The sequence below is a fragment of the Corvus hawaiiensis genome, chromosome 7, assembly GCF_020740725.1.
Source record: "Corvus hawaiiensis isolate bCorHaw1 chromosome 7, bCorHaw1.pri.cur, whole genome shotgun sequence".
Taxonomy (NCBI): Eukaryota; Metazoa; Chordata; class Aves; order Passeriformes; family Corvidae; genus Corvus; species Corvus hawaiiensis.
The window spans coordinates 13877395-13890608 of NC_063219.1; the positions used below are offsets into that span (position 1 = coordinate 13877395).

The 13214-nt window shown below is 48.5% G+C and overlaps 1 protein-coding gene across 1 annotated transcript; it reads left to right on the top strand.

The window, feature by feature from the left end:
* The first annotated feature begins 10110 nt into the window (after positions 1 to 10110).
* METTL21A (methyltransferase 21A, HSPA lysine) lies at positions 10111 to 13186 on the top strand. The gene is made up of 3 exons (XM_048308704.1): positions 10111 to 10373; positions 11544 to 11655; positions 12707 to 13186. Exons 1-3 carry the CDS (start codon positions 10227 to 10229, stop codon positions 13102 to 13104), a joined length of 657 nt encoding a protein of 218 aa, XP_048164661.1. The 5' UTR covers positions 10111 to 10226; the 3' UTR covers positions 13105 to 13186.
* The last annotated feature ends 28 nt before the right edge of the window (positions 13187 to 13214 follow it).

Genomic DNA, 13214 nt, shown 5'->3' on the forward strand with positions numbered 1-13214 from the left:
TAGGGCGGGTCGGAGCGCGGGGCGGGCTCAGCGCCGCCGCCGCCGCCGCCGCCCCCGCCCCGGCCGCGCGCGGCCCCGCCCGCCCCCACGGCCGCGCGACCGCCCCGCCGCCTCCTGCGCACGGCGAGCACGGGCCTCGCGCGAGCGGCCGCCGGGGGGAGCCCGGGCCCCGCCCCGCGGCCGCCCAATCGCCTCCGGCCGCGGCGCCGCGTGACGGCCGCTCCGCCAATGGGCGCGGGGCTCGTCCCGCGGCCGCCGCCGCGCCCTCCCCTGCCCTGCGCCTCCCCCCTCCCCTCCCCGCGCCGTTCCCACGCGCACGCGCGCACGGACCGCCGGGCGCGAGGCCTCGGACGCGCCCCCATGGCCGCGCCCCCTCAGCGCCGCGCGCTCGGCCCCGCCCCCGGGGGGCTCGCGCTGGCCGGGCGCGCACGTGCTGCGGTCGCGGCGGGAGCGGAGCGGCCGTGCGGGAATGCGGGAATGCGGGAATGCGGGAATGCGGGACAACGAGGGGACAGCGGCGGCCACTGCACCGCGCAGGAGCGTGAGCCGGAGCGCCGGCACTGCCCCGCCGGCAGCCCCACCGCTGCGAGTGCGGGCAGCTCGTGGCCGGCTTTTCCCCCTCCTTTTAAAGGGCTTAAGAACTCCCGCCCCTGGGGCAGCCGAGCCTCGACAATGCCGCGTCCCGCCCGCCGCTCGCTGGGTGCTCGTGTCGCTGCTGTGCACGGTACCTGCCAGCAGCCCGGGAAAGGGACACTGCACGGGGCCGCCGGCATCCCCACGGGCCACTGAAAGCCCCCAGCAACTGCGTATTTGCTTGCTGAGTTTCAGCTACCTGAAAGCTCCTCAGAGGACTGGAATGTTCAAATACACTCCAGGGAAGATGGATTAGAGAGCGAGATACCCACAGCAGTCAGAGGCCCTGATAAACAAACATGCGTTGTTCTGCAATGAAACAACCCACTATCGCTACAAAAATTTAACTCTGGCCCCTGATAAGAAGAATGGCTCTGCAGAAGACTTAAGAACACACAAAAGTATTACAAAATGCTGCTATCATGCTGGCAGTTATTCCAAAGATAAGCAGGCTCAGGGTTTTACTCAATTTTGTAGGAAAAATCCTAATGTTGGCTCTCCCATGTGATGACAAACACACAGTTTTCAGGCAAACCATGTGTAGTTTCTTTGAAGAGAGGAAGTCATAGATGCTGCATTTCCAGAATCTGTACAACTTAATCCCAGGCACAATAAAGGGACAAACCAAATGATTCATGGCCTTATATGAGGATTATTCCCTCAGACTGATGAATGATACCTTTTCACTTACCAGCAATGTCTCTAAACTGTGTTAGCTAAGCCTGTCTACATGCTACTGACAGTTTGCAAAGCCTTGTTACTCCAGAGGAATCTGACCTTGCTGTGGATTACACGAGGGCCTTGGGAAAGATTTGCTTTCAGCACTTCTTGAACCAATTCAGCCCAACTGAAGTCCCTCTGCAGCCTCTGCACTCTGCTTGGAGATCTGTAGGCCAGCCAGTCCTGCTCCCAGTTCTGGGAAGGACCAGGGATGGTTACATTGGGTGGAACAGGAGACTGACTTGAGCCAGGGAGGGAAAAAGGGGCTTCATGCAAAATAGCCATTCAGAGATTGGTGTTTTCTTTCCTCTGCCATTGCACCCACTGATTTTTTTGAGGACGGTGGGGAAAGAGAAGAAGCCAGAGGGTTGGCATGGCTTACTGAAGTAATTAATTCTCGAGCAAGAATAAGAGTTGGCTTGCATCCGCACTGTTTAATATGAAAACTGGAATAATTTACTCTTGCACCAGAAGAGCAATACCTTCCCTCACTCTTTGCACCTAGCTGACTGTTTTCAAAAGCTGGAGCAGCTGAGCATGCTGCACTCCTGCTGCACTGCTGGGCCCCTTCCAGTGGCTCCACGCCGACAGAGGTGAGCTGCTCCATCCAGAGCAGTGGTAGGAGCCACAGGCAAATCTGCACACCTCAGCCAGACAGCAGCTGTGCTGAGTGCCCGTGTCTAAAACCAAGTCCCTCTGTTCTTTGCAGCCATGCCAGCGTGTGCCATGGGGCTACCTGGCTTTGGCAAAGGGAGGTTCAGCTGCAGCAAGTGCCTTGGGGGATCCCAGCAGCAAGCTGGGACCTCTACTAATTCTCAGCTGTGGAGTAGCCTCAAGGGAATCCTTTGCCAAAGCTGTGATTTTGGGCAGTGGAAAATCCTTTTTCAAGGGTGAGGAAGTGAGCAAGAGTGGCTCACCAGGCAGCTGAGCACTAGGACCCAGCCATCAGGGCCAACAGCCAAAACTCCACATACTTATGCCAATAGATGAAAAATGCTGGGAACCTGGAGTGGCTGGAGTATGTGACATGCTTCACTGCAATTTGGGTGTGAAGGTTTTGGTTTCTCTGCCTCCCAGAGGCTGAAGTTTCCCATGGGTCATATTTGTTCTCAGTGTGTTATTCTGCAAAGGGGGAGAGATGAAAGCTGCTAGTGCTGTTGTAGAGTATCAGGATTTATACAAACATGCAGAGGGAGGAAAGAAATCAGTAGCTTGTTTCCCTGTGAGGACTTACTCATGTAGGTCTTAAGCAAGAGGAAGCTGACTTTAATCCCTGGAAGTCACAGAAACAGCAAACTGTCCCACCTCCCTGTCATTCCAGGAGAAGTTAAGCTTCTGCTTCCACATACCTCAGTACAGCAGTAAAGAGTAATTTTCCATATCTGTGCATGTTTTCCTTTAGCTGCAGTGATGAGGAATATTCATTTCCTGCTCCATTTTGGCAAAGTAACTCTTAAAATCTTAATACAAATCTGATTTATCAGGATAATATGACACAACCTGTTGCTGTGTGTATTTTCTGCAGAACCAGGCGATCCTGTTAATAGGTGTAGTCTGAGCAACACCCTGCAGAAATGAAACACATTATCTTTTATTTATGCAGCTTAACACTCTATTGACTTACTGCTATTGCAATACACTGAATACCTTCTGTCATGATTTATTACTGGTCCTGGTTATCTTCCTATTTTCTGTCTCATCTTTCTACTGTTCTGCTTGATTTACCCCAGTGAATCATCAGACAGTTTCCATTACTAAAAAAATCATTTACTTTGATGTACAAGGGGCAGCACATACCTGGTTCCACATTTTGCGTAAGCAGGCATTTTGTGGCATTGCGGATTGTGGCAATAATGAATGACTGAGCTGAAAATAGCTTACTACAGACTGCTGGGATCCAACCTCTTTTCCTCCTGCTCCAGAAAGAGAGGTTTGTGCCATGGGACTCTCAATTACCACCCCTTGTCTCTGAGCAGGGCACCCAGTGGGCAGCAACCCTCCCGTGCTTTAGTTTTCACAAAAGGGAAAGCAAAATAACTTTCAAAAATGTGGGAAACGAATCCTAATTTAAGCCCTCTCAGGAAGCTGCTGCAAACTTCGGGAGAACTCCACACAGCCTTTAAGGAAGGCCAGACAGTATCTTGAAACAAACCCTAAATCAGATTGTGATGACTGCCAAAGGAGTAGTGACCTCTGTTCCCAATATGCAGAGATTAGAAAGACCTGTGGTTTATTCTGAATATACAAAGGACCAGACTTGCTCCTTATGTTAGTCTAATGAGGTCAGAGGAGCACTACCCATGAGGAGCACACCCTGCCAGCTATTAAATGCAGCTTCTGACCTATAAGCTTAACTATATGTATAATTATTTGCAGGATGCATAATAAATGAGAGTGCCAGGCTTGACAGGACTAATGTTAGTGCTACCAGCTGTGTTTTGGCTTGTGGGCTTACCGGGGGAGGTAATTCTGTCTCTTTACTTGGCCCATTTGCTGAGTACATGTGAGCTGCTGTCTGCTTGCATTCAAAGGAACCCCACTTCTCAGACAAGTCTTTACATTTCCTGCGATGGATGGTTCCTTGTAGGCAGAGTTGTGCAGGTTTTTATTTAACTCCCTCTGAAATCTCAGCACTTGCATTCACAACCACACAACCCTGTAGTCCTTTGCCTCATGATGCAAAACCAGGCTTCCCTTCATCTGCGAGCAGCAGTATCCCTAAGAGATGTCTGAAACCAAAGTTACCAGCTTCTTTATAGCAATAACTCTTGAAAAATTCCCAACTCCAAGTGTATGTTCTTGTCCACAGTAACTGCAACAAGAAGATGAGAGTCTTCTAAAAGGCTTGAAATTAAATTGCAGGATTTCCCGTAAGCCATCCAGCTTCACAGTCACCATCAGTCCCAGAAATGGAGAATGGCTCCTTACACACTCTTGGTTGTGCTTCACAGGGCCAGGAATCTTAAATCCAGTAAACTCTGCTGTTATCTTCACCCTGACTTGGTACTGCACATGCCTTTACAAGGTCATGCACCTCCTTGCCTGTCTGCAGGGTGATGACACCAGCTCTGGATGCATTTTTTCCAATTTCTCCCTTCTTAGAAAGTGTCACAGCTGAGGGAGAAGGAGTGCTTTCTGATCTTACTTGGATAACTTGGAGAAGAGCCAGGGCTTTGTCTTTTCCTGGAAATGTAGCTGCAGGAAGAATGAATCACCAGGTTGAACCTGTATAACCAACTGAAAACAAAAGCTCAGACTTCTGTATCTCACTTGCAAATAATTGGGGGAAAAACAGGCATCCTGTTTTGAAAACCACTACCAGCTGACAGGACAAAAATGTTGCACGTGTGATGTCTTTTGAAGCTGACAAGTAACATAAGACTACAGCCATTTAAGGGAAAAATCCTGGAGCAAAACAGTAGTTAGGGAAATAGAATATTCCAATGTTTAGGTGAGAAAAGTAACCAATGAGGTTATTCAGAACACACAAGGTGGACTTTTAGTAGCCCTAAAGCTTCACACAGTATTAAATCTCCTGTACTACCTTGGCTAGCAGTGAATACAAGCAAACCAGGGCTGGGGAGCCAGTGTTTCACAGCATAAGGACAGACTGCAGTGCTGCTGTCATTGATTAAATCCCTCCTTTTGCCTTTGCTGCAATCTAAGATGTCATTACAGGCAATGCAGAGGCTGCTTGGCTGGCATGCGAGCATCTGGATCGCTGCAGGGATACCAACAGCACAGGCATGTGGGAGTAAACCTTTCTTTATCTGAGCTTCTCTCTTTTGCTCCTACCTTCGTTTTGTCTTCAGGTAAAATAAAACCAGCTTGACAGCTACCAAAGACTAAGTTAGAGTTAATGGAGACTTAGTACCTGAGAAGAAAATTCGAGCTGTGCTGGAGCCAAGATGGAGGCCTGCAAAGCTGTACTTTGGACTGGCAGAACCACCACTTTGATTTATCAAGTATTAGAAATAGCTGTTACTGCAGGTCATGGATACAGATTTCTTGTGTGGAAAAGGAAAATGCTTTTCAGTATTTTAACACAAACATTAACAGGAATAGTGAGTTTATTCAGAAAAGTCTAACTGTGCAAATGTAAGTCCTGCAGCAAGTTTGTTTAGGGTAAACTGCAGTTCTAATTCCAACTCTGGGCCACCAGAGCCTGGAAGGTGGTGCTAAGGGGCCCTGTTAGTTTTAAGGTACCTGAAATTGCTTAGACGCAACTCTTCCATCTTCTCCATTGTCTGATGGATTGTCTTTCTAAGGACTCGAGAAACACTGACAATACTACTAGAAATAACACTAAACCCCCACATTTTTCATATGCTTGGATTCTTCCTTCTTTTAAAAGGGTAACATTGCACTGAGGCAGATGCCTTTGCATCTATATGAATGCTATAGCTGTTGCCTGCCTGTCCATATAATTGTTTTAAAATTAAAATTAGTTGTCGTTAACTAGTTTTAAATTAATACAGTGCATTGCTCTCACTGTGATTTCCTCTCCAACTACAAAACACAGCACCTATAGAGCACATCATAAATTTGTCCACCTAATGTTAAGCCTCTAGATCCATACTCAGACTCCACAAAAGGGAGGTTTTTGCAGCATTTTCCCTGCCCCTGTCTGCTTCACTTCCCCACCACAGCCCTCTGCTCCCGGGAGCACTGCTGGGGCAGCTTTTCCCAGGGTGCAACCACATCTGCTCACGTGTCAGTCTCGCTCGGTGGGTTACTCTCCCCTCCCAAGACCCAACACTGGCATCTCGTGGCCTGGAAGTTCAGCAGCTGGAGATGTGGGTAAGGCTGTAGGTCTGTGAACATCCGAAAGTGGGAGCAGGTTTCCAGCAACTGAAGTGCAGCTGGAAATCCAGTGGTTGGTTGTGAAGAAGAGCTTACTCAATTTGCTTTTTGTTCTTTAACTAAAACTTCAGAACAGTATCAGCTTTCAGACCTGCAAGGCCTTTGAGAGCTCACTCATGTAGTTCTACATAAAGCAAAGGGATCTTTCTGTAATAAGACACTTTAATAAATGTGGTGATTATATGTGACAGTTTATCAAGATGCAAGGTTGAAGGCATGAATGTAATATTACTGAGGGGAACAATTCCCTCTTTAGAGGTTCCAGAAACTTCCTGTGTTTCAGCTCAAGCACTTATGAAATTATACATCTTCATATTTTTGATCATTACTTCCACTGCTTAATGTAAGTCTGTGTATAAAAGAAATGACACGCTAGATCAAATCATGCATTTATTTCAGTATTTCACTTTTTTTGCAAGGACCTTGCAGACACAGCAAGTTGTAAGGTCTACTGATAACCCACCAGTTTCTGCAGAAATGTAAGTTTTTATTTTTAATTCACCCCATCAGTTTCAAAGATGATCCAAATCACTTCAAGCTGAGGCTGTCTTGATTCTGCAACTGCAAGCTGTCATCAACCAAATTAATCTTTGCTTTATTCTCTTTGTATTTAACAGCAAGTGATTCACCACCCCATCTATTTTATTGGTGTGGAGAATCTGGAAGATTCCTCCACTGGTGAAGATGAAAATGTAAAACTTTCAGTGCTAGTCATTTGAATAGCTACTTACAGTGATACTTAGGGAGAAAGACTGCTTTGTTTTATGGGTTTTCCTTCAAGCTTTGTGTTAGCTCTTGTTCATTTGGTTGATGAAAGCTTTTAGCAAAACAGATATTTGTCCAAACTTTACTTTTATTTTCATATTTCAGTGGAATGACAACCAGAAGTAGCTGCTGTTTATTTAGGGAGGAAAGGATTAAACCAGAAGTTTCCACACAAATGTAGAACAGAACCATTTGGAATAAGGTGTTGCTGTCAGAGGGTTATCAACACCACAGGCTTCTGGATAGAGTTTTTAAAAAAATCAGATTGTTTCTATTTATACCTGCCTTTGCCTTGGTAACCAGAGACTGTGTGAGGGATGCAGTATTTTCCCATCACGATGTCTCCAAAAACCATGCGCAGACATGCAGTGCATCCAGTGTCTGCAGAGCTATCACAAGAACTGTCACAGTCATTTCTAAGAGAGGATTTTACATACTAAGCAGCAAAGAGAACATTGCAGAGAGTTATATTAGTATAGATTCAAAATAATTTGTACTCATTTCTATCTTATCTACTTCATTCTTTGATCTTTTAAGTATTACAAGGACCATTGCACTTAAACACTTTTTCTTAATTACCCCAAGCAGCTTACCCAAATCTGAGGTGCGGGATTTACTCATAATTGGCTACATTATGCCTGCTCTATCAAGTAGCTGAATGAGGTAAGAATGGACTTGGTGTTTCTTCATACTTTCAATCATTCTTGCTTACCTTAAATTCAGCTGTTTCCTACTTCGCAAGATTACCTGCAGCTTAGGTATCCTTACAGCCCTCTGCAGTGCTCAAAAGCCAAACCAGCCTATTTCTCACCACTTCACTGCTGTGCTGAGCTTTAGCCCTGCTGGGAGAAAAGCATTTCAGCTCTGGGCATCTGTTTTAGCCACAATTCTGTGTTGTTGTGTTTTCCTTATCCTTTCACTGTCAGAAAAGGTAGAAGAAACCAAGTGTCTCTGTCTGCCACTATAATACCCAGGTCCTCCATTTGCTTAGAAAATGGATGTGGAAAGGGGAAGAGAAGGTAAATATAGGCTCAGAATGAATATGGGCAATCAGAGCCCTTACTAAACTTCTAGTGGACTTGCTTCTCTCTTAATAGCTTCACTATCCAGTTATGATCCAGACAGTAATTTCTGACCTTCTGTCTAGGGCTCATGGAAGTCAGTGCCAGAGCACCTTTATCAGGGAAGAAGGGGAAATACTTCTGGGAAGCAGAGCAGGATTGGTAGAGAACCTGCTGCGCTCCAGAGATATTCAGGGATATCTGACTAACAAAATCACATTAGTGGGATAAAAGAACTCACTGCATTATCATCTTCGGGAACAATACATTTTCACATGCAGCCTTTTTGTACTCTAGTTGCTGTTCAGCCAGACACTTGGTCTTATGAAATACTGCAGGGGAAGAAGCCTCATCGGGGAACAGAAAGGAGGCAGTTGGGAGCACTGGAGCCCTGCCACACTCCTCCATATTCTGGTTGGAGATCCCGGGGCTGGCATGTGGTGCAGGAGGTGGAGGTGAAAGCTTTGTTCCATTTGGGAGTTTCCCTCTATTTGCCTGATGGTGTAGTTTAGGCACAGTGTAGATGACTCAAAAACTCATTCAAACAGAGCTCTCATTTCAAATGTAATGACTCTCATTGCTTTTCCCACACTACCTATATAAATAATTAAAAAAATAATCGAGATAATAGCACAAGCAATTTCAAACTCTCAAAAGCAGGAATAGTGGCAAGGGACCAGCACTTTAGGACATAAAACCACAGAAAGCTGAATCATCACACCTGTTCTGGCATGTTTATGGGGAGAAGTCTGAGTTGCCATAAGACAAGTATGGACTGGTTTGGGGCAAGTGAAATTTTGGGTTCCATTCTCCTACAGTAGCAGAACCCTAAAAACAAGCTTTACTTTCTGCTACCCCTGTGCAATCTGTAATGATCCTCCACAGAGGTTTTCATGAATCTTGACCCACTCTGTTGAAATGGACAGCTTTTACATGTAACCACATTTGTCTGCCAGACAGATGTGCTGGACTCTGTGGGAAAGAGATGGGATGTTTTCTGGACCTGGTTATGGTCCCCAACTGCGAGGGGCTGGCCTTGCCCCATTGGCTGTGTCACCGGGTGCTGTCAGGGCACAGAGCCACTAGAGATGGGGCAGAGAAGATGTGTCCCCGGCCCCTGCTGCCCCATGCTCCTCTCAGGGGCTGAGGAGCACGGCTGCAGGCACTGCGCCTTTCTGTGGGGGACCTGCAGCAGTGCCTCCAGGCAGCCAGCTGCCAGGACACTTCCCCGGCTCTCCCATGGCCTTTAGCAGTCTTTGGAGCTAGTTCAAGTAACACAGGAGAGAAGCACTGTGTTGTTTTGCCAAACAAGAGATTAAATGGAGGCAAAGGTGAAGAGAAGCCCATGCACAAACAGCGCCGGGGAGCGTTTCCACCACACTGCCAGCCGAGAGCAGCTCTGGCTGTGCTGCTTTGGTCAGCGCTCGACTGAGAAGCACAAGAACTGCTGTGTTTCTGCGCTGGTTACCAGCGCCTGAGGGACCGCTTCCAGGCTGTGATGAGCACTTGCAGAGAGAATGCTCTCCATGGAGCAATGGACGATGAGGCTGGTGGGCTGGACAAATGCCTTTCCCGGCACTGACTTCAAACGCCCCCGAAGCAAAAGCCAGAGGCTGGCACCACAGGGAGGCTGCGGGGACAGCTAACAATGTCCCACAGGGCGTGACACCCTTCTCCCCGTACCTTTCCGCGAGGCAGTGGCTGTGAGCAGGCGAGGAGCCCCTCCGGGCCCGGCCTCCCGCAGGAGGCAGCGCGGGGCTTCTCCCCTCGGGCCGCCCCGGGGCCCTCGCGGGTTCGGGCGTGGGCGCGGCCCTTCCCCGCCTGCCGCCTTGGCCCCCGCTCCCGCCGCGGCCGGGGGCAGGAGCGCTCCGGGGACCCTCCAGCCCAGCCCGGCCCTGCGTACCCGGGACGTGACCGGCCCGGCTCTGCCGCTGAGCGCCGCCGTTCCCATCGGGCGGTGCGGAGAGGCCGCGCCCGCCCCTGGCTGCGGCGGCGGGGGCCGGGCCGGGCGCTGTGCGGCGGCCCCGAGGCTGCGGCGCGGGCGGAGCGGGCGGGCCGGGCCCGGGAGAGGGGCCGGGCCTGTCCCCGCGGCGGCCCCGGGGCAGCGCGGAGCTCGAGCAGGGCCCAGCCGGCGGCCGAGGCCGCGGTGAGCCGGGACCTGGGGCTGTGGTCGCCGACGGCGCGATGGCCATGGTGCCCTACGAGGAGGGAGGCGGCTGGGCAGCGCGGCAGCTGCACAGGCCTTCGGCCACCTTCCACTTCGCCAGCCGCACCATCCGCCTCCAGCAGGACTGGCGGCGGCTGGGGGTGGCGGCCGTGGTCTGGGATGCGGTAGGTGTTCATGGCCAGCGGAGCTTTTCTGCGCTCGGTGGCCTCCTGTGTCTCTTGCCGAGCTTTCAGAGTCACCGTAGAAAATTATTTAACGTTGAATTGTAAAGGGAAGGCGCTTTTTTTTTTTTTTTTTTTTTTTTTTTTTTTTTTTTTTTATGGTAGGAAAGAAAATGTTAAACTCTGTTTTATTTTTCCCTCTTCCCCCGTAAGAGATCCTGCAGGAACGCAAGGGAAAACCTAAACCCTGCACGGCAAGTACCCAATACAGGAAATATTCTGGATAACTCTCACCTATTTCTTTACAGTGGGTGGTGATGTTAGCTTGGCACCCTTCAGAGCACAGCATGGATTCCACTGCTTGTAGCCTCAAGCAGGACTGCTGATAAACTTCATCTTGGGGATAAGAACTGTCCAAAACAGAGGGGTTTGTGGCGGGTCCGAGGCTGCAGGGCAGCTGACAGCCTCACTGTAGGAATCCAAGGGCTTCCCATCGGGTTGGATCTCAGTCCACACACAAACTGCACTTCTGTCTCTAGTTTAAAAGAAGAAGCATAGCATTTTTAGCAAACTTCTTAAATAAATTGGTGTACAGGGCTGCTGATCTTTTCTGGACGTCAGCTTTGATGGAACTTGCTGTGGGGAGAGGTCCTTATCAAGATCTATGTTACATATAACACGCTAGATAGAACCAGCTGGAAGTACCACTTTATTTTCCCAGTATCCTTCCCGAAGGCATGCCAGTGTTGTGCAGAAACCTTCTGAAATACCATACAAGATACTATGAAACCTTATTCTGGACTTCTGCAATACTGTGTTCATTTACTTGTGTTTGACAACCCTGCAGCTTTTCCTTTCCAAATACAACTCTTTCTATCTCCTGTCACGTTTGGGGATTCGTGGAGCAGTTACCATATCCAAGTTGTAACCTCTGTGGTTCTTTTTTCCTTTTGCCAGTAAGAGTTTTCCATAAAACTCTATGAAAAACTTCCATAAAACATAAAAAGACTACATGTGCACACAGGAGGCAGAGAAGGGCTCAACAAAGTCTTGATGCAGACCTGAAGCACCTGACCCTTCCCATAACCTTCTCTCTCAGGTTAAACCAGAAACCTTGTATTCAGTATGACTGAAATGAGCCCTGTGCTTAACTGCCTTTGTCTCTTGGCTTAGGCTGTTGTCCTGTGTGCTTATCTGGAGATGGAAGGCATTGATCTCAGGGATCGGTCTGTGATTGAGCTGGGAGCTGGAACTGGATTGCTGGGAATAGTGGTCACATTACTAGGTAAGGGCTTTTTTGTTGTCTGATTTAAAGCAATTCACAACTGTAGTAAAACTGGCCTTTCTACATGTACATGCCTGGTATAGAAGTGAGCACCAAAGCTGCATGTGTGAACTGTGATGGTTCTTCTCTGAGTCATCTTCCTTCCTTGTTAGCCTTGAGAGCCTGCTGCGATATTTGTTGTAGTGATGGTGCCACTGCAGTTTACTTTATGGCGGGACCCTGTTAAGGCTGACGCCTGTTGCCATGGCAGGCAGCTCAGCAGCATTCAGCTCTGCAGCTATTCCCCCCTCCAGGGGACAAGTGCTGTGCTTCCCGTCTTCCCCTTGTCCTCGGATGCAGTTAGAGCCACAGACAGAAACCACTCTCTGAGCTTGCATAAGCCTTGCATTAGCCTGTCTTGCAGACAGGGAAGCCAGGGCATGGAGAAGTGAAGTGATTTGCTGCTGATCTGTCTGTGGCTGAAACTGGGTACTATGTTAAATTTGTGCTATCTTTCCCAGGTTAACTTTGTAATTCAAAGCTCTAATGGCTCTGAAAGGTGCCTATTGAAATAATAGAAACAAAGCAGTTTGACAAAATACAGTCATGCCATGCAAAATCACACAGGCACAACTTTTGTCTGACCTGTGAAGGAGGCTCTCTAGCTGCCTCTCTCCTAGAGAAAAATATGGAATTGGAGCAGGTTAATTGTAACAACCCCTGTAATTTATTCTTTTGTTACTATGGAAAGGCTAAAAGTAACTCCTTGACTTTCATGCATTAGGAAAAAGCACCAGAAAACATGCTTTTTCCCCCTACCCAACTTAATCTTCATGTAGAGTACACTTTATATTCTTAAGTGACTGATGAAGGGTAGGATGTCTGTAGATGGAGGGGGGGCGGTTTGCTTGTTATGTTCTTTTGTTTGCTTGTTTTTAATCAAGCAGCTCAGGGGAGCTGTTAATGTTTAACAGGAACTAAGGAGCCTGCTGGAGTTAGAGCATTGTATTCCACATGCTGTACTGAGGGACATGGACTGTTAGTGTGAGCCGTGTCCTCCTGTCCCCCTTAGGTGCCCGTGTTACCATCACAGACAGGGCGGCAGCACTGGAGTTCCTGGAGTCAAACGTGCAGGCAAACTTACCCCCTGAACTACGTCCCAGAGCTGTGGTGAAGGAGCTGACATGGGGAAAAGACCTGGATAACTTCCCTCCAGGAGCATTTGACTTCGTCCTGGGTGCAGACATTGTTTATTTGGAAGAAACATTTGCAGAACTGCTTCAGACGCTGGAGCACCTGTGCTCAGAGCAAACTGTGATTCTTCTTTCCTGTCGTATCCGCTATGAACGGGATCTCAAGTTCTTGAAGATGCTGAGAGACCGTTTCTCTGTATACGAGGTCCATTATGATTCCAGTAAGGATGTTCATATCTACAAAGCACAGAGGGGTAGTCGCAAGGATGACTTTTGACTCTGTGCTTTGTTAATAACCCACGGATGCTGTTCAATTCTTCCCTTTGTTTCTACTCAATACACTCGTTCCTAAGCATGAAGTTGCAGTTGTGTTATTTCACTGTCTTC

Excerpts from the sequence above, each read along its gene's own strand:
- METTL21A (XM_048308704.1), top strand. The coding sequence starts at position 10,227 with ATGGCCATGGTGCCCTACGAGGAGGGAGGCGGCTGGGCAGCGCGGCAG. Across the intron at positions 10,374-11,543 it reads CGGCCGTGGTCTGGGATGCG|GCTGTTGTCCTGTGTGCTTA; the intron begins GTAGGTGTTCAT and ends CTCTTGGCTTAG. Across the intron at positions 11,656-12,706 it reads AATAGTGGTCACATTACTAG|GTGCCCGTGTTACCATCACA; the intron begins GTAAGGGCTTTT and ends TGTCCCCCTTAG.